Genomic DNA, 26,399 nt, shown 5'->3' with positions numbered 1-26,399 from the left:
TGCGTCTAGTGAAAACGTTCACGGACATTTTTCTTTCTCTTGTAAACGGTTGTTCTTTTTTATCTTAAATTTGTCTAAAACGTTAATTTTCGCGTGAAAAACTGTGTCGTGTTTCGCTGAAAAAAGTGCGCCTTTCTTTAATTTGTGAAAAAAAAACTGTTCGTTTAATTTTCGATTTTTTTTTAAATACATGTATTCAATTTTTTATTACAACCTTCACTCTGGCATTGTGATATTTTCTTGTCAGTTTGTGTTCACATGGAGAACCCTCGATCGGGCATTGTGATATTCCCTAGTCATCACCAGCTCAGTGGAGACTTCAATTCTACATACTGTAACACTGCTCTTTAGGCCACAACAAATTGATCATTTGTTCGTCGGATTTGCCGCACCTAAAATTCGAAAAACGAAAAAAAAATAAAAAAAAACTTTTTTTTTGCGCCCGCACTTACTATTTGGCCGCGCATATTATTTTTTTTGTTTACTTCTGAATTTCCTCTATTTTCTGAAGTTCTTTTACTAAGAATTTAATCCTTCAACGTCAACTTCGCCTTTTTTGAAGGTATTTCCATGCTTTACATTCTTCGCGAGCAAAATTTCCTCGTGTCAGGACAAAATCAGGTCCGGGTAACCGCAAAACAGCCGATTTTTGTTGACAGTCTTTTTTGTCGGGAATAATTTGCAGGACGCACCGTTGTTATTTATTTCCGGTATTAATTTTCGGGTTACTTTCAGTTTTCGTAATGTAAAATACACGTTTTAAATGAAAATCAGTGTCAAAGTCAATGGATTACAGTCTTCAGTAAACAACAACAGTTTCACAGCGTCGAAGGCAATAATTATCTATGTGTGTTTTAAGTAATTCATTGTTTTGTACTCAAAATTTTGTGTTAAATAATAACTAAATCGGATTTTGAGTGCAAAACTTATATTAAAATACACGGACACACGACTTAACACAATTGAACATGTTTTGGTGAGTTATTTTTTAAATTTTCTAAAATGCATTTCTCAGTTTTCATATAATCATAATCGTTATAAACAGATAAAAATAGTAGGACTTGTAAATGTTTTAGAAACAGCCTGTACATTGAATTTATGAACCAGTCAATCCACGCCCCCTTCCCCCCAGGTCCTGGGGTATACCAGGGATAGTCGGGGAAATGGGCCAAGTTTTTACCTTCAAGGTGGCCCCACAGTGCCGGGTTAATGCAGTGGATATACCCGGGGTTGGCTGGACTGAAAATCAAAGTCCCCGCTATTCCCCGGACCTTGGGGCATGGTTACAATTGACTACTGCATTACATACACATGGACAGTATAAAAAACATCAGTAAAATCAGAAAATAAAACCTTTTATACGTAAAAGGACTGTTTTAATTTTCTCAATTCTTCGTTTTTATCCACTTGTTTTCTTTGATCCATTTGTATAAAATGGCCTGTAATTAAAGTGGCCTGTTTCTTATGGGCATTGAAGCTATGGAGGCCGACTAGTCTAAAATAATAGACGTGTTATACGGGATTCTTCCAATCCCTAACGTCTAAACGGGAATGTGCAAAAAAAGGGGGTGTTTTAAAAATATTGAAATTGTTTTAAGTGAAGTATTTTATGGTTGAAATTGATCATAAAGAGTTATATTCATATTTTACCATGTAAGTGAAATGTTATTTTGCACTAAACAAGCATTTAGTGCATTAAAACAAGTTGTTTACCTTTCCTATAAAACGAAAGTTGACTGACACAGACAACAATTATGCGAAGGGGAACAACTCGATACAATCGTAATAACTCGGCCTCCTCCGACAAAGCTTCGAGATAGACCTCGTTATACAATCGTAACAACTCGGCCATGGCCGAAGTGTTCCGAGCGATTTAAAACTGTGCCCAAAAGCCTTGCAGGTGCCCTTCATGTATATATCGTTATGTTTTGACAGAATGAAATGAAGAAAAGCCGTCAAACTCATAATTATAAGTTGGATATTTATTTTTTTGTGTACGGAACTAATATAAAATAACATTATCTGGTAATATTTCTTGTTTTTATTATATTTTATAGACGCAATATGCTTTAACCCGGAATCCTGATTGGAACAACTACCCACTTTTGACACTAAACAATTTGTACGTGAAGGATTTGCCATACCAAAAATCTAAAAAAAATCCGTCAACGTACAATTAATTGGACTAGGAGGCCGACATGATATTCTTTTTCAAGGCACGGACCTATAAACCATAGGTTCGGGGTAAAGGCGGGTTCTTTAAAGGGAAATATCTTTATTCCACCACCTGCTCTAATATAATGACTGGTGCCACATTTGCAGATTTGTTTGATACTGCTTCATTTATGTTGTCCCGCAATTTAATCCACAGTGTCTTTTTTAGATATGTTCTCTGTGTTATTTACATTTTCAATCTTCTGAAATGTCAAAGTCACTAGTAGTTGACACCATTTTAATCATGTGCTTCAACAGGGTCAAATTTAGACCTGACCCAATATTTAGAAATGCTCAAATCATGAATAACTCTTACAAGTCTAAAATGTCATTTTGTAATAGTAAGTTGCGGAATGAATACAATAGTTTTCTTTTTGGTCTTCGAATAAATGTATGTTACTATGAGGAATGTTGTCTTTACAATAAATCCACGTTTAAATTGAAGTTAATAGTAAAGCACTGGACCTTATTGCCATTTGTTAAATATTGAGACAGATTTACATGTCACTGTGATACAATCAAAACCTTATCATTAATAACTGAACATATTTTTGCAATTAAAAAGCATTTCTTGACATAATTGTATGATAAATTTGGTAACAAATATGCTTTTTTTTTTTTTTAATTTTTCGCCTTGCGCTCGCCTCTGATTTGCCTTAAATTTAAAAAAAAGTATTTTTATTTTTTTTTCGCTCGCTCGCTCCTACTTTTTTTGGGCAAAATCCGTAGAACAAATGATCAATTTGTTGTGGCCTTAAGAGTGTCTGATATATCCAGAGAAAGGGATTTGTTTGGTCATCACCTCATATAGAAGTAAGTTAGGTAACTTGAGAAAGGGTCGACACAATGGTATGGTGGTATATGTGTCAATCTCTTTTCGAAGATATATTGTAGGTTCGAGACAAATCAGTGGCATGTTGTCTTGGTGTGTCAAAATAAGAAATGTTTCAGACCCTGTTTCAGATGATGGGTGGGGCATTTTAGTGTTTTTGCTGTCCGTCTTGGATGTGAGTAACTCTTGAAAAAAGATTACCATTTCAACAATAAACAGTCTTTTATATTATTTTCAGTGAAATATATATTAATATCAAATAATTATTGTGACATATCATATTGTGGCTTTCTGTTTCCAAAATTGATCACATATAGGATATTCGTGGATTTCGGTGTCATATTTTTTATTTTTCAAGAGTGACGACGCCACTCATAAAAATTTAGTTTTTCTATGTTCAAGAGTGAAATGATTTACGAACTTACACTGATGTCAACAAATCTTCTGTATCTTTTATGTTTCTTTTCGGAAGGTTATTTGTCTTTTAATTATTATTTTTTCTAGATACCTCCTTTTTTAAAAGAGTGTTGGACGCCCCTCACAAAAAAATTATAGCTGATTACGTAGCTGTCCATTTTATTATTTCCGGTTCGTTGAAAAAATGTTCTCCGATATTTATTTTTATAGTTTATTATTCACTCGTTTTTAGTGCAAACATTTTATGAACATTAATCAATGCACTTTTATGTACGCATATATGTTCCAAAAACTAACATAAACACTTAAAATTTAAACAGGGCATAAATACATGACCAAATTACTGCGCCGACATCTATTGAATGGAAATTTAAAACAATTGCGGATAATCATTGGATTAAACTTTTTTTCCTTTTTCTTAGTTTTAGAGTTTGTTTCATGATACATGGGTATTAAATAATTCCTCACTGTCAGACACCAGTCAGAATCGCTTGAAAACAGGTCGTTTTTTCAGGTAAAGAGTAGTGACCACGCTACATACAGGGTGTTGACAAATTTTGAAGTGTTTGTGGGGTAAAAAGCTTCAGTTAATATGTTAACTGTAGCGGGAATTTCGTATTACTTATAACAACGACACACAGTTCAAAAAATGATATTTGAATGATGATGTGACATCGTATTAATGTTAGAACAGTTGTTTTCGTCTGTAATGTTTTTTTGTTTGAAAGCAAATGTTTGAACATTCAGCTTCAAAGTTCAATAAACCTTTGAAAAGAAACAGGATTAGCATTTTTCTAATGAATGGTAAGTTGATTGTTACCTAATATAACTGTATTTAAACTTGTGCAAAGTTCTTTCAATTTCAAATAAGTTTTGGCAACAATTTCTGATTCAAAAGTGACGAGTTCAGTTTTGATCAAGTGGAAGTAGTTACAATAGATTTTTAAAGTGGTTCGTAAAGTTGATTTTTTTACTTTTTTGTTTGCAGTGGAAATATCAATTTGATATTCTCACTGTTATTATTTCACTGATGAAACTCAATATTTATCAAAAGGAAGGGAAGTAACTACAATTAACCATAAAAATAGTTCTTAAAATTGGTATTTTCACTGTTTCGGCTAAATATTTTCATGATGTATTATTTTGTAAAAGAATCGTACAGTTGACTACAAAAAAATGATACTGCGCACAAGATGCTATTATAACTATTTTTTTCTTTTGAATAAAACAAGATTCAAGCAGTTTAATAAAATAATATCAAAGTGAATACGATGTATGCATTTCTTACCTCGAGCTTTGACTTGCTCAGGCCAAAACCAGGTATTCCATCAACTAACGTAAGGAGATCAATAATAATTGATTCCATCATGCATCTTCATGTTTTTGCATAGCCACTGTGTAGGCTCGCTGACAAATTGTGTCTATGACAATAATATCACCCTAACTTATACGACATTTGTAATACCGTACTACAGTAAGATATCGCATGGACACGGGCACTGACATGTAAGACAACTTCTGTACCAACATAAGACAAAATTAATACCCGGATATTTTTCGAAAATGATAAAAACTATTAAAAAGTTTGAAGTATCATTTATCTATGAATGTTAACAAAAACAGGAGTAAAATGGTAAACTTAAAAACACATACAGAAACTCAAATGTAAAACAGACGATGTATCAAGAATATCAGCATGTATCAAGCTACAGTATTGCAAAACTCGGTTAGAAGATAGCAGGGACAAGATAAATAGATAACAGATACTATTCTGAAATCATATTGACATATTGTGACATATTACATGTAAATAAAGATGCTTGTTTTGTTATCTTCCACTTTCTATACCTAGACCTCGTGAAAGAAAAAGAAACATTTCATGGTGGTTTATTGAAAACAACGTTGGAATATATCCTGATAAAATCACCGTATAAAACGATGATTCAAAATATAATTCCAATGGTTTCACCCATTTAAGCCCGTTTCGCTGCAAATAACGAACGTATTAGCACACAGTGCTTAGTCGAAAATTCAATGACGTCATTTAAAATTATACAGTGAAATTTCAATGTCGAGCTAAAATGTCGAACTAGTCGGAAACCTAGCTCGACATTCGATTTTATGATAGTGATTTTCAATGTCCAGCTGGAATTCGAGCCGGACGGAAACCTAGTTCGACATTCCATTTATTAAAAGGTATTTTTTATGCCAAGCTTGACGGATTTCTCGGTCGATATCCGATTTTTTAATGTCGAACATGAATGCCGAGGTGCGTGGATATCATATAGTAAATTTTCAATGTCGAACTAGAATGTCTACCTGGACGGAATGCTAGCTCGTCATTCGATATTATATTTTGAATTTTCAATAACGATCTGGACGGAAAATCATATCTCGACATTCTATATTATGTAGTAAATTTTCAATGACAAGCTGTCATGACGAACTGGACAAAATCGTAGGTCAACATTAAAAAATACATAGTGAATTATCAATGTGGAATGTCGACCTGTGACTGTGTTCAGATCAACAATGAAAATTCACTATATAATATCGAAAGTCGATTTAGGATACCATCCAACTCGACATCCGGCTTGACATTAATATTTCACAATATATTTCATCGTCGGATTCCCCGGATACACACTACGCTATGCTTCGGTTGTGTACTGTGCGCGATTTGGCTAGGAAAATCTTGTAATCATGAATAATTAAAGAAGCAGTTTCATTGGTTCCGTAAAGTACCAGATGCTTTACGGTGGATATATATTCTGGCGATTGCCGGCGTTGCACCACGTCCACCTTCTCAGGACGATAATATTTAACTGTAGTCAAGACCACACGACCAGGGAGGCTACTTACATTATAATGTTATTGAATAATATTTGAATGTAACGTGCAAATTCATTGGAAGAAGAGCTGTCTCTCCTGCTTCATGCATATTCATTAAAACGAGAAATTGTAAGTCAATTTTCCCACGGTATGTTTGAAGTGTAACGGAAAAAGTACCATGGTTGCCGACGATGAATATAATTTTGAATGTCGACCTACGATTAAATTCAGCTCGAGATTCCAGCTCGACACTGAAATTTCACTACATAATGTCGAACTAGGATTCCGTCCAGCTCGAAATTCCAGCTCGACATGTAACTTTTCTATAAAATTCCGAATGTCGTTTGTTGATGGCGATGGATGAGCTATTTCCACAGTTTATTGGGCCATTTATAAAATCCTACTACATAAGGAAGGGAACCGAAGTCGAATATATTAGTCAAATACTGTAAACCTAAACTGCCACAATAAGAAGAAATGTTGTAGGAGTTGTTTTTTTTCTAAATATCGAAGAACTGGTAAGTTAACGGCTCGTTTCATTAAAAATAATTCATGATGCGATTTGCTCTCGTAAAGTGAGACATAGTCAGTCCCAAACATTTCAACATGTACAAGGTATGACATTGCGACATCACCACAATCAGGCAGATAACAGCATGACGGCAATTAGGACATCGGATAAATATCTGACTGACTTTACACACTTCATTGTTTGTTGTTTTCTTTTTCCACTACCCAGATCAACGATAGACAGGGAATATGGACAGAAGATTCATCGTTTTCACGATTTTCTTATTTGAGAATGCTGCGGGATATATAAGTCCTTGTAAGTATTTTTAAAATATTTAAAAATCTTATAAAACTCGTTTTCTCTTTTAAAATAAATTTATCATTCTTCACGGTCAACAAAGACACGAAAGGAAAATATAAATTGTGTACGTGATAGAAAATGTCTTTTTTCAGTTGATTTTGACTTTACTTTATCACACAGTAACGTTTTCTGTCATACCAATAAGGGCTGTTACCGACGTAGTTCTGACAGTTCGTAGCCACAACCGATAGCAACTACCGATGTTTGTAGCCGACACCTGTGTTTGAAGTAAATAACGATGTTTGTAGTAATCACAAGTAGCTATATCAAGCACTGATTTTTCGTAGTCACCAACGGTATTTCGCAGTCATCATCGGTTATTCGTAGTTACAACTAATTTTAAGTTGTCACCACCTGTTCATTGTTGTCACCATCGGATATTCACAGTATGTCTTATTCCGTAGTCACCAGTCACTAGCACAGTTTTCTAGTCACCATGCATCGTTCGTAGTGATCATCGGTCCCCTGAATTCACCATGGGTATTTCGTGCCCATCGTCGGTCTTTGTTGTAAACTCTCGGCGTAGGTCGTCGTCAATAGTGTTTTAGTCGTACGTATTCACCAGCGGGTTTTAGTATTCATTATTGTTCTTTCGTATTCACTACCGGTCTTTTGTAGTCACAACCGGTCTTTTGTAGTCATAGCCGGTCTTTTGTAGTCACAACCGGTCTTTTGTAGTCACAAACGGGGTCTTTTGTAGTCACAACCGGTCTTTTGTAGTCACAAACGGGGTCTTTTGTAGTCACAACCGGTCTTTTGTAGTCACAAACGGGGTCTTTTGTAGTCACAGCCGGTCTTTTGTAGTCACAAACGGGGTCTTTTGTAGTCACAACCGGTCTTTTGTAGTCACAACCGGTCTTTTGTAGTCACAAACGGGGTCTTTTGTAGTCACAACCGGTCTTTTGTAGTCACAAACGGGGTCTTTTGTAGTCACAGCCGGTCTTTTGTAGTCACAACCGGTCTTTTGTAGTCACAAACGGGGTCTTTTGTAGTCACAACCGGTCTTTTGTAGTCACAAACGGGGTATTTTGTAGTCACAGCCGGTCTTTTGTTGTTGCTGTACCTACGAGTCTTTAGTTGTCACAACTAAACTTGGGCCCTTTGCATTCACCAACCATCCTTTGTTGTCCCCGACGTTCCTTTGTAGTCATCAAAGGTCCTTTGCAGTCACCAACCATCCTTTGCAGTCATCAAAGGTCCTTTGCAGTCACCAACCACCATTTGCAGTCATAAAAGGTTCTTTGCAGTCACCAACCATCCTTTGCAGTCATCAAAGGTCCTTTGCAGTCACCAACCATCCTTTGTAGTCATCAAAGGTCCTTTGCAGTCACCAACCATCCTTTGCTGTCATCAAAGGTCCTTTGCAGTCACCAACCATCCTTTGTTGCCACTACCGTTCCTTTGTAGTCATCAAAGGTCCTTTGCAGTCACCAACCATCCTTTGCTGTCATCAAAGGTCCTTTGCAGTAACCAACCATCCTTTGTTGTCATCAAAGGTCCTTTGCAGTAACCAGCCATCCTTTGTTGTCATCAAAGGTCCTTTGCAGTCACCAACCACCCTTTGCTGTCATCAAAGGTCCTTTGCAGTCACCAACTATCCTTTGTTGCCATTACCGTTCCTTTGTAGTCATCAAAGGTCCTTTGCAGTCACCAACCATCCTTTGTTGTCATCAAAGGTCCTTTGCAGTCACCAACCATCCTTTGTTGTCATCAAAGGTCCTTTGCAGTCACCAACCATCCTTTGTAGTCATCAACCATCCTTTGCAGTCACCAACCATCCTTTGTTGTCATCAACCATCCTTTGTTGTCATCAACCATCCTTTGTTGTCATCAAAGGTCCTTTGCAGTTACCAACAATCCTTTGTTGTCATCAAAGGTCCTTTGCAGTCACCAACCATCCTTTGTTGTCATCAAAGGTCCTTTGCAGTCACCAACCATCCTTTGTTGTCATCAAAGGTCCTTTGCAGTCACCAACAATCCTTTTTTGTCATCAACCATCCTTTGCAGTCACCAACCATCCTTTGTTGTCATCAACCATCCTTTGCAGTCACCAACCATCCTTTGCTGTCATCAAAGGTCCTTTGCAGTCACCAACCATCCTTTTCTGTCATCAAAGGTCCTTTGCAGTCACCAACCATCCTTTGTTGTCATCAAAGGTCCTTTGCAGTCACCAACCATCCTTTTCTGTCATCAAAGGTCCTTTGCAGTCACCAACCATCCTTTGTTGTCCCCGACGTTCCTTTGTAGTCATCAAAGGTCCTTTGCAGTCACCAACCATCCTTTGCAGTCATCAAAGGTCCTTTGCAGTCACCAACCACCATCTGCAGTCATAAAAGGTTCTTTGCAGTCACCAACCATCCTTTGCAGTCATCAAAGGTCCTTTGCAGTCACCAACCATCCTTTGTAGTCATCAAAGGTCCTTTGCAGTCACCAACCATCCTTTGTTGTCATCAAAGGTCCTTTGCAGTCACCAACCATCCTTTTCTGTCATCAAAGGTCTTTTGCAGTCACCAACCATCCTTTGTTGTCCCCGACGTTCCTTTGTACTCATCAAAGGTCCTTTGCAGTCACCAACCATCCTTTGCAGTCATCAAAGGTCCTTTGCAGTCACCAACCACCATTTGCAGTCATAAAAGGTTCTTTGCAGTCACCAACCATCCTTTGCAGTCATCAAAGGTCCTTTGCAGTCACCAACCATCCTTTGTAGTCATCAAAGGTCCTTTGCAGTCACCAACCATCCTTTGCTGTCATCAAAGGTCCTTTGCAGTCACCAACCATCCTTTGTTGCCACTACCGTTCCTTTGTAGTCATCAAAGGTCCTTTGCAGTCACCAACCATCCTTTGCTGTCATCAAAGGTCCTTTGCAGTAACCAACCATCCTTTGTTGTCATCAAAGGTCCTTTGCAGTAACCAGCCATCCTTTGTTGTCATCAAAGGTCCTTTGCAGTCACCAACCATCCTTTGCTGTCATCAAAGGTCCTTTGCAGTCACCAACTATCCTTTGTTGCCATTACCGTTCCTTTGTAGTCATCAAAGGTCCTTTGCAGTCACCAACCATCCTTTGTTGTCATCAAAGGTCCTTTGCAGTCACCAACCATCCTTTGTTGTCATCAAAGGTCCTTTGCAGTCACCAACCATCTTTTGTAGTCATCAACCATCCTTTGCAGTCACCAACCATCCTTTGTTGTCATCAACCATCCTTTGTTGTCATCAACCATCCTTTGTTGTCATCAAAGGTCCTTTGCAGTCACCAACCATCCTTTGTTGTCATCAAAGGTCCTTTGCAGTCACCAACCATCCTTTGTTGTCATCAAAGGTCCTTTGCAGTCACCAACCATCCTTTGTTGTCATCAAAGGTCCTTTGCAGTCACCAACAATCCTTTGTTGTCATCAACCATCCTTTGCAGTCACCAACCATCCTTTGTTGTCATCAACCATCCTTTGCAGTCACCAACCATCCTTTGCTGTCATCAAAGGTCCTTTGCAGTCACCAACCATCCTTTTCTGTCATCAAAGGTCCTTTGCAGTCACCAACCATCCTTTGTTGTCATCAAAGGTCCTTTGCAGTCACCAACCATCCTTTGCTGACATCAAAGGTCCTTTGCAGTCACCAACCATCCTTTGTTGTCATCAAAGGTCCTTTGCAGTCACCAACCATCCTTTGTTGTCATCAAAGGTCCTTTGCAGTCACCAACCATCCTTTGTTGTCATCAAAGGTCCTTTGCAGTCACCAACAATCCTTTGTTGTCATCAACCATCCTTTGCAGTCACCAACCATCCTTTGTTGTCATCAACCATCCTTTGCAGTCACCAACCATCCTTTGCTGTCATCAAAGGTCCTTTGCAGTCACCAACCATCCTTTTCTGTCATCAAAGGTCCTTTGCAGTCACCAACCATCCTTTGTTGTCATCAAAGGTCCTTTGCAGTCACCAACCATCCTTTGCTGACATCAAAGGTCCTTTGCAGTCACCAACCATCCTTTGTTGTCATCAAAGGTCCTTTGCAGTCACCAACCATCCTTTGTTGTCATCAAAGGTCCTTTGCCGTCACCAACCATCCTTTGCTGACATCAAAGGTCCTTTGCAGTCATCAACCATCCTTTGCTGTCATCAAAGGTCCTTTGCAGTCACCAACCACCATTTGCAGTCATAAAAGGTCCTTTGCAGTCACCAACCATCCTTTGCAGTCATCAAAGGTCCTTTGCAGTCACCAACCATCCTTTGTAGTCATCAAAGGTCCTTTGCAGTCACCAACCATCCTTTGCAGTCATAAAAGGTTCTTTGCAGTCACCAACCATCCTTTGCAGTCATCAAAGGTCCTTTGCAGTCACCAACCATCCTTTGTAGTCATCAAAGGTCCTTTGCAGTCACCAACCATCCTTTGCTGTCATCAAAGGTCCTTTGCAGTCACCAACCATCCTTTGTTGCCACTACCGTTCCTTTGTACTCATCAAAGGTCCTTTGCAGTCACCAACCATCCTTTGCTGTCATCAAAGGTCCTTTGCAGTCACCAACCATCCTTTGTTGCCACTACCGTTCCTTTGTAGTCATCAAAGGTCCTTTGTAGTCACCAACCATCCTTTGCTGTCATCAAAGGTCCTTTGCAGTAACCAACCATCCTTTGTTGTCATCAAAGGTCCTTTGCAGTAACCAGCCATCCTTTGTTGTCATCAAAGGTCCTTTGCAGTCACCAACCATCCTTTGCTGTCATCAAAGGTCCTTTGCAGTCACCAACTATCCTTTGTTGCCATTACCGTTCCTTTGTAGTCATCAAAGGTCCTTTGCAGTCACCAACTATCCTTTGTTGCCATTACCGTTCCTTTGTAGTCATCAAAGGTCCTTTGCAGTCACCAACCATCCTTTGTTGTCATCAAAGGTCCTTTGCAGTCACCAAACATCCTTTGTTGTCATCAAAGGTCCTTTGCAGTCACCAACTATCCTTTGTTGCCATTACCGTTCCTTTGTAGTCATCAAAGGTCCTTTGCAGTCACCAACCATCCTTTGTTGTCATCAAAGGTCCTTTGCAGTCACCAACCATCCTTTGTTGTCATCAAAGGTCCTTTGCAGTCACCAACCATCCTTTGTAGTCATCAACCATCCTTTGCAGTCACCAACCATCCTTTGATGTCATCAACCATCCTTTGTTGTCATCAACCATCCTTTGTTGTCATCAAAGGTCCTTTGCAGTCAACAACCATCCTTTGCTGACATCAAAGGTCCTTTGCAGTCATCAAAGGTCCTTTGCAGTCAACAACCATCCTTTGTTGTCATCAAAGGTCCTTTGCAGTCACCAACCATCCTTTGTTGTCATCAAAGGTCCTTTGCAGTCACCAACAATCCTTTGTTGTCATCAAAGGTCCTTTGCATTCACCAACCATCCTTTGTTGTCATCAACCATCCTTTGCAGTCACCAACCATCCTTTGTTGTCATCAACCATCCTTTGCAGTCACCAACCATCCTTTGCTGTCATCAAAGGTCCTTTGCAGTCACCAACCATCCTTTGTAGTCATCAAAGGTCCTTTGCAGTCACCAACCATCCTTTGCTGACATCAAAGGTCCTTTGTAGTCACCAACCATCCTTTGTTGTCATCAAAGGTCCTTTGCAGTCACCAACCATCCTTTGTTGTCATCAAAGGTCCTTTGCAGTCATCAACCATCCTTTGCTGTCATCAAAGGTCCTTTGCAGTCACCAACCATCCTTTGTTGTCATCAAAGGTCCTTTTCAGTCACGTTGTCACCATCGGTCTTTGTTGTCACCGACGGTCTTTGTTGTCACCGACCGTCTTTGTTGTCACCGACGGTCTTTGTTGTCACCATCGGTCTTTGTTGTCACCGACGGTCTTTGTTGTCACCATCGGTCTTTGTTGTCACCGACGGTCTTTGTTGTCACCGACGGTCCTTGTTGTCACCATCGGTCTTTGTTGTCACCATCGGTCTTTGTTGTCACCGACCGTCTTTGTTGTCACCGACGGTCTTTGTTGTCACCATCGGTCTTTGTTGTCACCATCGGTCTTTGTTGTCACCGACGGTCTTTGTTGTCAGCATCGGTCTGACGGTCTTTGTTGTCACCATCGGTCTTTGTTGTCACCATCGGTCTTTGTTGTCACCGACGGTCTTTGTTGTCACCGACGGTCTTTGTTGTCACCATCGGTCTTTGTTGTCACCGACGGTCTTTGTTGTCACCGACGGTCCCCTTTTGGCAACTAAGGTTTGTAACCACCTAGTATTTCGTAGTCATCGCTTGTTTACTATTCACTTTTGGTCACCGTCGGCCTTTTGTAGTCACCACAAGATTTTGTAATCACCGTGTGTCTTTTGTAGTCATCAATAGTATTTTGCGTTCTACACAACATATTTCTGTACTAAAGTGTTCTGATTACGGTCTTTAGGGGAATGAATGGCGAAATGATAACGAGACATTCTCATTGGTCATAAAAATGATTTTAGATTACATGGACAACTACTGCTCTTTTGGCACTGGGTCCGGCTCAATAGATATATCAGATACTGACGCCATACGTCTACGACTGACGTCAAGTTGGCAATATGATGAAAACATGGACTGCACGGTGAAAATCACAACATCATACTCCAACCAGCTTATGCTGTACTTTAGGGTAAGTTTGTTCCTATTCAGTTTAATAATGCCAATAGATTGGATAACTTAAAAGAATGAATAAGTATAAATCATTCAACTCATATCATTTCATTGAGTGAATTTATAAAAAAAACTATAATGAAACATTCAATTTTCTACCATACTGAAAGCAGGCTTAAAACTGATCAAATACTATCACCATCATGACGTACACGATATATTGAATTCTTCACACACTAGCTCCGTATCATCAGTCAGTATGTTAATGATTTCCTTTCCTTACACTGTGTTAACATCTCCATTTCGAACGCCATGATTATCAAAAATATGTAACAGGAGTGTCTGATATACTAATTGTACATCGGCATATCCATTTTAAAATGATTTCTTTACAATAAAGTTTTGCTTTTACTTTTAATGTTTTACCTTTAACAGAGTATTGACATAGAGGGGACAGGATACGGAAGTTGTAAATATGATTATCTGGGGATATATGACGGATCTTCCACCAGTTCTTCCTATGTTAGCGGTAAACATTTACTGGATTTATATTACAGCACTAGGAACGAGAAATGTGAATATATACAATTTATGATCGTGCTTATGATATATTTCATAAACGTCTCCTCAATATATACGCATTTAAATGAATTAAACAGGTCAACGCAACAATGCAATTTTGTGTCTTTCGTCGGTTTTGTCTAAATCTAATCCTCCCCCCCCCCCCATAAAACCGTATAATTCCGAGTCAACTTATTTTCATACACAGAAGCCCTCACTCTAGAACTCATTCAACCATGTCACTATATGTTTAATGTGGAATCGAACCTGTTCATTGCCCAATATCTAATTGATGAAGTACCCAATGTGGCTTTGTTTTATTAAGATGAATCCAAAAACTGACATGTGGTATCAAGTGTTTGGTCCAATTGTAGGAATCATATAAGGGGATCTACTTTTATGACATTAAAAACGGTTCTTTGTCCAATGCCTCATTTCGTAATGTACCCAAAACGCGGACATGGCAGAATCCAGTCTGATTCCTTCCGCTCCATTCGCGATGAATGGAGAGTTGTTATACGACGGGCTTGATTTGCCATTGAAAATTCTAGAGACCTTTATCCGATACATTTAAGGAATGAATTGCGGGGTTGATGTCATTATCGGGGTATGAACGCAATTGGGCTGGCCAAAGTGTGTGGAGTCCGAAGGACTACACGCATACTTTGACCAGCCCAATTGCGTTCATATCCCCGATAATGACATCAACCCCGCAATTCATTCCTTATATTTACACCAATAGTTCATTATATTATTCAAGAAACGTTAAAAAAATACTTCATTTCATTTCGGATTACCTTTCAGTAATCCTTTCTTACCCATTCTGTAAATAGGACGACCCGACTGTTACCGGAAACATTTTTTTTCAAATGACGTCACAATAACGCGGGAAAAGATCAACCACTTGAAATCACTTTTAAACGTAAAATTGAAACACTTTTGGCAACAAATGTTTAAAATATAATAACTTAGCACTTTCTTAAATGTTGTTTTATATTTTACGGGACCTACTGACACAACACAAACAATCACAAGATCAATAGTTTCCATGTATATTGTTATGCGATGAATTGCGATCCGAACATATCCGAAGATGTTGCGTTCATCGATTGATGAACGCAATTGCCGAAAGGCAGTTCATTTAAGGAATGGAAGTTGAGTTGTAAATATTGTCTTATGAAGTATTCAACATCAGTGCTTATTGAAAACTGTTGGACAGATGATGTTTTATTATTGTTACAACCATTTTGTTCAAATTTCGATATCTGACCCGATAAAACGTGGATACGCTCCTTAAAACATGAATATTTGTTTTGTTCAGAATTTGGGTCCTAAATATTTAAAATAAATAAATAAACAATTCACAGGTTTCTACGGAAAGCAGTGTGGATCATATATAACCAGCTCCGTGGAGACTTCAACCGGAAATACTGTAACACTGCGGTTTAAGAGTGACGGATCTATGCAGGGAAAGGGATTTGATATGGTCATCACCTCATATGACGACGGTAAACAGATTGGCGACACTGTTTTCGGTTTGTCTAGGTGTCCACCCTTCGACGAATAAGTCGTAGGTTCGAGCCACATCAGAGGCATGTTGTCCTGGTTTGTCAAAATGGATACCAGTATCGTGACTGGTTCCTACACAGAAATGGATAAATGACCCTTTTAATATAAGCTTAAAATAAGCTAATATAAGTTCAAGCTAGGAACCCGCATAGTACTTGCACATTGTTTATCTCAACCAAACTTTTGGCCTTGATATGTTGCAAAATTGTTATAAATAAAGGTAAGCAAATTATCTTGAAATATATGACAAAATGTCAATCAAAACAAACATATATATGCATGAAGTGAAAAGCAATGTACATTGTACGACGATTTTCTCATAAGCGTCCCTTAATGAATTCACTGCGCTGTTCCTGTTGTTATTAATCCCTTGGTTGGTTGATGTACATTAAAGTAGGTTTCTAGACACGCATACATCCTCAAACAACACTATTTTTATACCATCCCAACCGAGATGAATGATAATCATTTGAACTAAATTATTATCATGTGTCTGCAAAAGCTCATAGTACGAATACAATAGCGATAGGTGTATAATAATGACATTAATCTCATTGCATCGTATATAACATATGAACACTTTCGTGAACATTATTATTTTAGGATTTTGTGACAGTTCGGAATACGAATGCAGTAACGGTCGTTGTATTGACAACAGCATCACTTGTAACGGATACAACCCCTGTGGTGACTATTCGGACTGCTCCCTTTCGGCCGGTTCCATAACCGGAATTGTCGCCGGATGTCTGTCATTTGCATTTGTTGTTTTCATCGTAACTGCCATATTCTGCAGACGTCGGCGGCTACTGCTTGTAAGTACAGAGCTATCCTGGTTATATTCAAGTAAATACAATAATGACACTGCCATTGCTCCATGTAGACACTGTATTGCCCAGGCCATGGTTTATACTAATTGTGACGAAAGCTGATAGCTTGTATGGTTACTCTTGAGTCCATTTCTTGGGCAGAAACCAGTATTGTGTCCATTTTGAGAGGCGATTGGAATGTACCCCTGGTGGGGATCTCACCCACAACCTCTTGGGTGAGAGGCGGACGCCCATACCACTAGACCATTCTCAACCTCGTAAGACCTTGCTCCATATAGACACTGCATTACCCAGGCCTTGTTCCATATAGACACAGTAATGCCAAGGCCATGCTCCATGTAGCCACAGTAATGCCCAGGCCTTGCTCCATGTAGACACAGTAATGCCCAGGCCTTGCTCCATGTAGACACAGTAATGCCCAGGCCTTGCTCCATGTAGACACAGTAATGCCCAGGCCTTGTTCCATGTAGACACAGTAATACCCAGGCCTTGTTCCATGTAGACACTGCATTGCCCAGGCCTTGTTCCATGTAGACACAGTAATGCCCAGGCCTTGTTCCATGTAGATACAGTAATACCCAGGCCTTGCTCCATATAATCACAGTATTGCCTAGGCCTGGATCCATGTAGACACAGTATTGCCTAGGCCTTGCTCCATGTAGACACAGTAATACCCAGGCCTTGCTCCATATAATCACAGTATTGCCCAGGCCTGGATCCATGTAGGCACAGCATTGCCTAGGCCTTGCTCCATGTAGACACTGTATTACCTAGGCCTTGCTTCATGAAGACACTGTATTACCTAGGCCTTGCTCCATGTAGACACTGTATTACCCAGGCCTTGCTCAATGTATACACTGTATAACCCAGGCCTTGCTCCATGTAGATACTGTATTACCCAGATATTGCTCCACGTAGACACTGCATTACCCAGGCCTTTCTCCATGTAGACACAGTTATGCCCAGGCCTTGCTCCATGTAGACACTGTATTACCCAGGCCTTGCTCCATGTAGACACTGTATTACCCAGGACTTGCTCCATTTAGACACTTTATTACCCAGGCATTGCTCCATGTAAACACTGCATTACCCAGTCCTTGCTCCATGTAGACACAATTATGCCAAGGCCTTGCTCCATGTAGACACTGTATTACCCAGGCCTTGCTCCATGTAGAAACTGTATTACCTAGGCTTTGCTCGATGTAGACACAGTTATGCCCAGGCCTTGCTCCTTGTAGACACTGTATTACCCAGGCCTTGCTCCATGTAGACATTGTATTACCCAGACATTGCTCCATGTAGACACTGTATTACCCAGGGATTGCTCCATGTAGACACAGTATTACCCAGGGATTGCTCCATATAGATACTGTAATACCAAGGCCTTGCTCCATGTAGACACAGTTATGCCCAGACCTCGCTCCATGTAGACACAGTAATGCCAAGGCTTTGCTCCATGTTGACAAAGTAATGCCCAGGTCTTGATTCGTGTAGACACAGTATTGTCCAGCCCTTGCTTCATGTAGACACAGTAATACCCAAGTCTTGCTCCATGTAGATACTGTATTACCCAGGCTTTGCTCCATGTAGACACTGTATTACACAGGTTTTACTCCATGTATACACTGTATGAGAATGTACCTCTGGTGGGGATCGAACTCGCAACCTCTTGGGTGAGAGGCGGACGCCCATACTACTAGATCATTCTCAACCTCGTAAGGCCTTGCTCCATATAGACACAGTATTACCCAGGCCTTGCTCCATGTAGACCCTGTATTACCCAGGCCTTGCTCGTTGTAGACGATGTATTACCCAGGCATTGCTCCGTGTAGACACTGCATTACCCAGGCCTTGCTCCATTTAGACACAGTTATGCCCAGGCCTTGCTCCATGTAGACACTGTATTACCCAGGCCTTGCTCCATGTAAAAACTGTATTACCCAGGTTTTGTTCCATGTAGACACAGTTATGCCCAGGCCTTGCTCCAGGTAGAAACTGTATTACCCAGGCCTTGCTCCATGTAGGCACTGTATTACCCAGGCATTGCTCCATGTAGACACAGTTATGCCCAGGCCTTGCTCCATGTAGACACTGTATTGCCTAGGCCTTGCTCCATGTAGAAACAGTATTGCCCAGACCTTGCTCCATGTAGATACTGTAATACCAAGGCCTTGATCCATGTAGACACTGTATTACCTAGGCTTTGCTCCATGTAGACTCTGTATTACCTAGGCCTTGCTCCATGTAGACACTGTATTACCTAGACCTTGCTCCATGTAGACACAGTATTGCCCAGACCTTGCTCCATGTAGACACAGTTATACCTAGGCCTTGCTCCATGTAGACACTGTATTACCTAGACCCTGCTTCATGTAGACACAGTATTGCCCAGACCTTGCTCCATGTAGATACTGTATTACCTAGACCCTGCTTCATGTAGACACAGTTATACCTAGGCCTTGCTCCATGTAGACACAGTTATACCTAGGCCTTGCTCCATGTAGACACTGTATTACCTAGACCCTGATTCATGTAGCCACAGTATTGCCCAGACCTTGCTCCATGTAGACACAGTTATACCTAGGCCTTGCTCCATGTAGACACTGTATTACCTAGACCCTGCTTCATGTAGACACAGTATTGCCCAGACCTTTCCATGTAGACACTGTATTACCAAGGCCTTGCTCCATGTAGACACTGTATTACCCAGGCCTTACTCCATGTAGACACTGTATTACCTAGACCTTGCTCCATGTAGACACAGTATTGCCCAGACCTTGCTCCATGTAGACAGTGTACTACCAAGGCCTTGCTCCATGTAGACACTGTATTACCCAGGCATTGCTCCATATAGACACTGTAATACCAAGGCCTTGCTCCATTCAGACACAGTCTTACCCAGGCCTTGCTCCATGTAGACACTGTAATACCAAGGCCTTGCTCCATTCAGACACAGTCTTACCCAGGCCTTGCTCCATGTAGACACTGTAGTACCCAAGCCTCGCTCCATGTAGACACAGTAATGCCAAGCCTTTGCTCCACGTTGACAAAATAATGCCCAGGTCTTGATTAGTGTAGACATCTACTACTACACCTACTACTTCTCTTACTTCTACTACTACTACTACTACTACTACTACTACTACTACTACTACTACTACTACTACTACTACTACTACTACTACTACTACTACTGCTGCTACTACTACTACTACTACTACTACTACTACTACTACTACTACTACTACTGCTACTACTACTACTACTGCTACTACTACTACTACTACTCATCATCATCATCACCACCATCATCATCATCATCTGCTGCTGCTGCTGCTGTTACTGCTGCTGCTGCTGCTGCTGCTGCTGCTGATGATGATGATGATGATGATGATAATGATGATGATGATGATGATGATGATGATGATGATGATCCTTCCGGCTTATGCTTTAAAACATTTCGCTGTTCTATCATTTTATGAACTGAATGAATATGACAGTGTTAACGTCGTAGCGGGTTGTTGGTCTGAATAAAAACAGCTGTAAGCATCAATTTGGCTGCCATTGTTTATTCGTATATTTAGTTATTTACTGATGTAAAAACTGAATGTGTTCATAAAAATTCCAGCAAGCCAGGCCTGTAGTTCAACACAATCAAGTTGCCACAGTGTCAACAACTGTTGGCAATACATACAACCAGCCTTTCCCCCAGCAACAATATGGTGCCCCACCCCCGTATCCAGGCATCCAGGGGCCCGGGCAGTATCCCGCCCAGTACCCACCAACGCAGCCGTATCCTCAACAACCGATCTTCAAGTAGAACGTTCAATGCAAATCATTAAAAAGTTCTTAAGACAATATACATATGCATGTTAATGTGAAATCATAATTACATGTTGTTTGTAAATGGAAACTGCAGGAATGCAAAGTTGTACTTGATGATTTTTTGATGATTTCTTTTGTTGTGTAAAATAAAACAATGTTTCAAATTCGGGCTTATGTTTCGGAATTTTTCAAGAATCGATCAAGTCGCGAACGTAGAACGCTGGGAAATATATAATTTAGCGATGCTTTTAGTAAATTAAATAATGGTGTCGCGAATTTTAATCTTCGCGAAATCGGCCAAAGCACAAAAAACACACACCAAAAGATGGGCTTGTATTATTGCAAAAGTCATCTTTTTTTCTTCATGTAATGGATAAAGGTTAAACTAAATTAGATGTCATCCAGGAAAACACATATTAGCCGATAAAACCATTGTCTATTTCACGTAATATATATATATATATATATATATATATATATATATATATATATATATATATATATATATATATATATATATATATATATATATATTTCCTACAAGTAAACCGTTACTATGGTCTACATCTCAAGCTTATTCCAGATTATATGCAATAAATATATGATAATAATAATAATTATAATAATAATATTAATACAGTAATTAAAAAATAACAGTATCTCGACACATTTAATATATATATATATATGTTAAAGAAATTACACAAAAAGTACAATAAAATGTTCAATTCTTTTTCAATTGATATTGTAAAACGAATTTCTTACGACAGGATTTCAATGCGTAGTATGCAAACGGGTGTTTCTTATATATATTTTATTGTGTTTTGAACAATATGAGCGATATCTTGTCTTGAACATGATCATAAAAGCCATGTTTTATTATAGGATATCGAAATGATATCTCTTATGTAACTCGATATGGGGTTTGTACCAAAGCAGTTGTTTTATTTTCGAACAATTCATGTGTGGAACATTTGAAAAGTTTAAATGAATAATCTTCTGCAGTTCTTTTTTGCAGCATATTTAAAGGAATCACTCGTGATAGCTTATGCACACTTACACAGCACCGATAGCCAAACATCGGAATGATTTATAAAACAGTGTCTTAAAAGAAGTATAGTGCTTTAAAGGGGATTTCTTTGCATTTACTTTCTTGCAAACAAAAAACAAGCTGCAAATTCCATGACAATAATGGATCTTACCACTTTCAGGAATTTCTTTGAAGTTACATCACGGTTAAAAACCTTGTCAACATATAAATTTAAAGGAAATGCATTGCATAGCTAATTGCAACATGCATTTGTTTTTCAGTGGATGTATTGCCATATTGTCTTGTTTTGCACCATTCCGATACGTTGTTTATATGTATTTGCAACGTACGCTCAATTTATCGTGTATTGTTGCGTGTTAAGAGTAAAGTGTAGCATCCTCCGCATACCGGAACAATCAAAGTTTTTTTGTAATTCAGAGGTTATGCCACTAATATAATTAAGAAAAAGGATAGAACTTGAGAAACGCCAGAGTTAATAAATCCTCGGGCCAACTTTGACAATGTTGTGTATATCTTTCAAAATGAATGTATAGGTTTAACAGGAGTATCGCTTAAATTGTATAATTTCAATTTAGAAGGCTATGGTAATCTAGCAAATCATACGCTGTGCGTAGATTATGAAAGAGGGCATCAAAAGGTTATCATTCCACCATGCCAGTCATCAAGTATCCTTCACAACGCTGTGTAACATGAATGATTGTCTCGGAACCCAGATTGGAATTTATAGTGTATAATATGAGTATTTTCTAAAAACTTTCTAATTTGATTTGTCACTCAAAATCGCTTGAAAATATCAGGAGAAGTAAATTGGTCTATGCTTATTTGGAACATTGCGTAGTTCTTCACTTATGCTTCCTACACAACGTATGTTTATCGAAATATGTTAGTTCTAACTCATGTAATTGAGCGGATAATTATTTTTTGTGATTCAGTAAGAGCGACCCTGTTCACACATCAAATTGCATCACAACAACGTGCTTTATGCCAAGTTTCATCACAATGAGTAACACAATTGGCTCCAAAAACATATTTTAAGTTCATATGATCGGGAACGGCCAGAAAATATACTGCATAGCATCTACCATTTGCCGCAACTGCGTAAGACATATATACCTTACATATAAGATTTAAATAGGGGCAGTGTCATAAAAGTATGATACTTTCCCGTTTGCTTTGACTTGCCCAATTACCTGATACACATTGGCTTCTTACATCACGTTCTGGTGAGGTAAGGTTTCTCTTTTGATACTTTGTCACTTTAACACCACATGGTTAGGCCATTATGCAGCAAACTGATGCTGACTTCCTTAAATAGTCTACCTTAAAAGATTTCAGTTCAATATAAAGTTTCACAAATTCAGTTGGAAGTTTTACTTGTCAAATCATGTAAACTCTGCCTTAATTGACCATTTTATTCAGACTTAACTATTCGGAAAAATGATTGTAGGATACATATATGCGTTAATAAGATTGCCTCTTAGTGTTAAGGATTCAGCTTTTGCTCAAGACTTTTGTAATAGACCACACAAATTCAACTGAGTCCATGTGGAGTCGAACATCATACTCAAAAGTACCAGATTTCAATGAAAATCAGTTTGTGAAACATACATGAATAATGTTTGACTTACAAACGAAGTTCATGTAAGAGTGTGTAATAGTTTGTGTATATAAACACGCAATATTCAGTCGGCATATGTATAAAATATACCCATATTTGATATCTTGTAAGCTCCGAAAACGTCGTTCTTACTTTGAACAAAGTTTGCATCATCTTGCTCAAACGCGCTTTTGCCAGAAACAGATCTACTGTATGATCACTAACACGGGTTGCAATGTGTGTGTATAACAGTAATATACTGTTTTATACTTTTGGAGCTTCTGTTTTTTCTTCTGTTTTTGAATTAATACTTATATTTCATACACAAACAGGAAGTAAACATAACGTTACCTTAAATTTCCGTATTATGATTAGACCATTCTCCCTGTGGCATAAGCTGTTCTATGTGTTGAAAAAAAAAGTAAATTATTTATTTAGAATCAACCCTTTAGGGGCAAAGACTTAGCACAAATTAGCAAAACTAGTTGAATCACTAAAACTTAAATGCCAACAAAATTTAAAACTAAAGAGTGTTTTGGCGTATTTTTGTAATTTAAGGCCAACTTTTTGTTAAAACAAATAAGTTCGTTCTTTCAAATTTTAACTTTCGTTGATACTTAATCGTATCGTTAAGTCCTGTCTGATTTCTCGATTTGTTCTTGGACTCAATTTAATATTTTATTGCCTCCAATAATGAAGATAGGAAAATACATATGTAATACTCGAAACACATACAAAGGAATTTGGTGAATAAACATGCATATATATATATATATATATATATATATATATATATGAATATAAACTATTAGATATGATAATAATATAACCCGTTTATTATCGATATGGTTATGACTGTTGTCGTTATGATTCTCCTCAGTATACGGTATCGTTTCTTCTCCGTTTTCGTTATATCATTTTTGTGATGTTGCATTATGTTATATGAGGCAATTACAAAACGAAACGAACCCTATACAAACAAACGGATATAAAATATGAAATAGTATAATACATTTGAAAATTAGGGGTCAGCCTCGTTATCAAATACTAACTTTGTATTTTACTATACAATTTAGTGGATCGAGTTTAGGCTTCAGCTTTAGCTCAAGAATTTTGTAATAGGCCACAAAAATTCAACTGAGTCCACGTGGATTTGAACATCATACACAAAAATACCAGATTCCAATAAAAATCAAACTGTGAAACATACCTGGAATAATGTTTGTTTTTCAAACAAGGTCATGTAAGAGTACGTATAAACACGAACATGAAAGGGATACTCCTTTATACTGGAAAACTCATTTTTTTACTGGAAAACTCCTTGCAGTTCTGGGTTTGACTTCATTGGAACTATAAATTGCATAATAATTCTATAAATAAGATGCAACAGGGGATGGAATTCAGATATACAATACTGAGTACCAAATTAATTCAGTGCGGTTTTCTCACTTCTTTCTCCACTGCTCTAACAGCGAAGATAGCTAAATAGTCGAAATATACCCAGAAGCATTGTATGTTAGGTGGAAGAACATATATCTTTTATCATTATCCATTGACATATACCTCAGATTTTGCAAACATCTATTGGCGTTCATACTCCAAATTCTCGGTAAGCTAGGCAATGTTCCTCTGTATTGCTCTTTATTTGCGGTAAGTCATATTTTTATGAACATTTTAATAATTCTTATTTCCATATACTACTGTTGCGAATAATTGGTTTAAATATGTACATTTGTAAATAATTTGTTATACCCTCTTTTTTAAGCTATGATCGGAATTGAAGGAGTATTTTTATACTGCAATTGTGCTCACATTCTAATAAAATTGAAGTTGATAGGCATAATAGAACAACACACTAGTTTACAAGTTTAGATGAATCTGAAAACCACATTATGCTATGATGTACGTTTTATTCTGCTGCTCATGGAATACACATAATCAATATAGTGGGTGGGGTAGGTTTTGAGTGGTGAGTGAGTGGGCGGGTGGGTGCGTCTGCAGGTTGGATGTGTGGACGGTCAGGTTGAGAGCGAGTGAGCGAGTGCCATGCTATCATGCATACGCTCTTTTTTAATAGAAGGAATCATCGCTCAAGCCGTTCAGCACTATTAGTGCTTGGTATTAAAAGCTAGTTAATATTTAAAGTCACACGTCTTTCCTTTAAACTTTTGTCGCTTTCTTTTAATATATGGAAACATTTAACATAAGATGTTTATATATGCGTTTGTTGTCAAGTCAGTGAGCTTTTTGGTTCTTACACCTTTTGCGAAAAAAGCTGGATTTCAGCTTTAGAAGTTTTTCGAAAAATAGTTTTTATACACGTATTTTTTGCATTTTTTTAATAATTAAAATTCCATAAAATAACGTCCTTTTTATAGTTCAAAATATTTGTTTTGTTTGACTTTGAAATAAAAGAAATATATTACTTTTTGAACGGCGTCGCGTAATTTTTATAATCATCACATGACTGCGTGGTAGCGGTGAGGTTTACCATACAGCAAAGGGAAGTAACCGCTGTGTAGAGTTTGGGTTAAAGTTTCATATTTGTTTCAGCTACATCTTAGAGCATGGCAAAATGTTTGTTAACTGTTCATGCAACTTGTATATTGCCATGGTTACCGTCACATCAAAATCAAATACATGTCCCCTTCGGCAGAGATCTGTTCCGACATACATATACTATTATCAACATCAAACTTTTCTAATACATTTTATGAATACTAAGACATGTATATACATACATACATCCATATATGACATCACATGCGCACAGACGATGGGTGACATCGAAGTCATTAAGAGGTAGATTAATATCAACTGTTTTGGAAATAAACATTTTATCTATTACTCTTTTCTTCTTGAAGATAAGGTCATTGTAATATTTTGATACCATAATTTATATTATTTACCGCAATACTTTTCTTACTTGTAAATATCTGGTAACTGCTTTGTTTTGGTATTTTATAAACACGCTAACACCTTTCAAAATCCTTTTTTGGATCATAAAACAAAATCGTAAGAGTTTGTTAATATTTCCTGGAAGCGAGACAGATATATAAATCTTACACACGCTCGCTTTCATTTTCAAGTGGAAGGAAACATGGTTCATATTTGAGATAACTGAAAATAAAATAAAATTTCAGTACGCGGAAAAGTTATTCATAAATACTATGGACATTTCTAACTAGATAACATGAGTTCTAT

General features: G+C 38.1%; 1 protein-coding gene across 1 annotated transcript; it reads left to right on the top strand.

Moving 5' to 3' along the window:
- The first annotated feature begins 637 nt into the window (after window positions 1-637).
- Window positions 638-20,546, top strand: LOC128232663 (neuropilin and tolloid-like protein 2). The gene is made up of 7 exons (XM_052946353.1): window positions 638-976; window positions 7,035-7,121; window positions 13,615-13,784; window positions 14,201-14,294; window positions 15,694-15,834; window positions 16,499-16,707; window positions 20,351-20,546. The coding sequence occupies exons 2-7, from the start codon at window positions 7,055-7,057 to the stop codon at window positions 20,540-20,542; spliced, it is 873 nt and encodes a 290-aa protein (XP_052802313.1). The 5' UTR covers window positions 638-976; window positions 7,035-7,054; the 3' UTR covers window positions 20,543-20,546.
- Window positions 20,547-26,399: the final 5,853 nt, after the last annotated feature.

The sequence above is a fragment of the Mya arenaria genome, chromosome 4 (assembly GCF_026914265.1).
Source record: "Mya arenaria isolate MELC-2E11 chromosome 4, ASM2691426v1".
In the NCBI taxonomy this organism is placed as follows: Eukaryota; Metazoa; Mollusca; class Bivalvia; order Myida; family Myidae; genus Mya; species Mya arenaria.
This window is presented reverse-complemented; position numbering and strand designations above follow the sequence as displayed.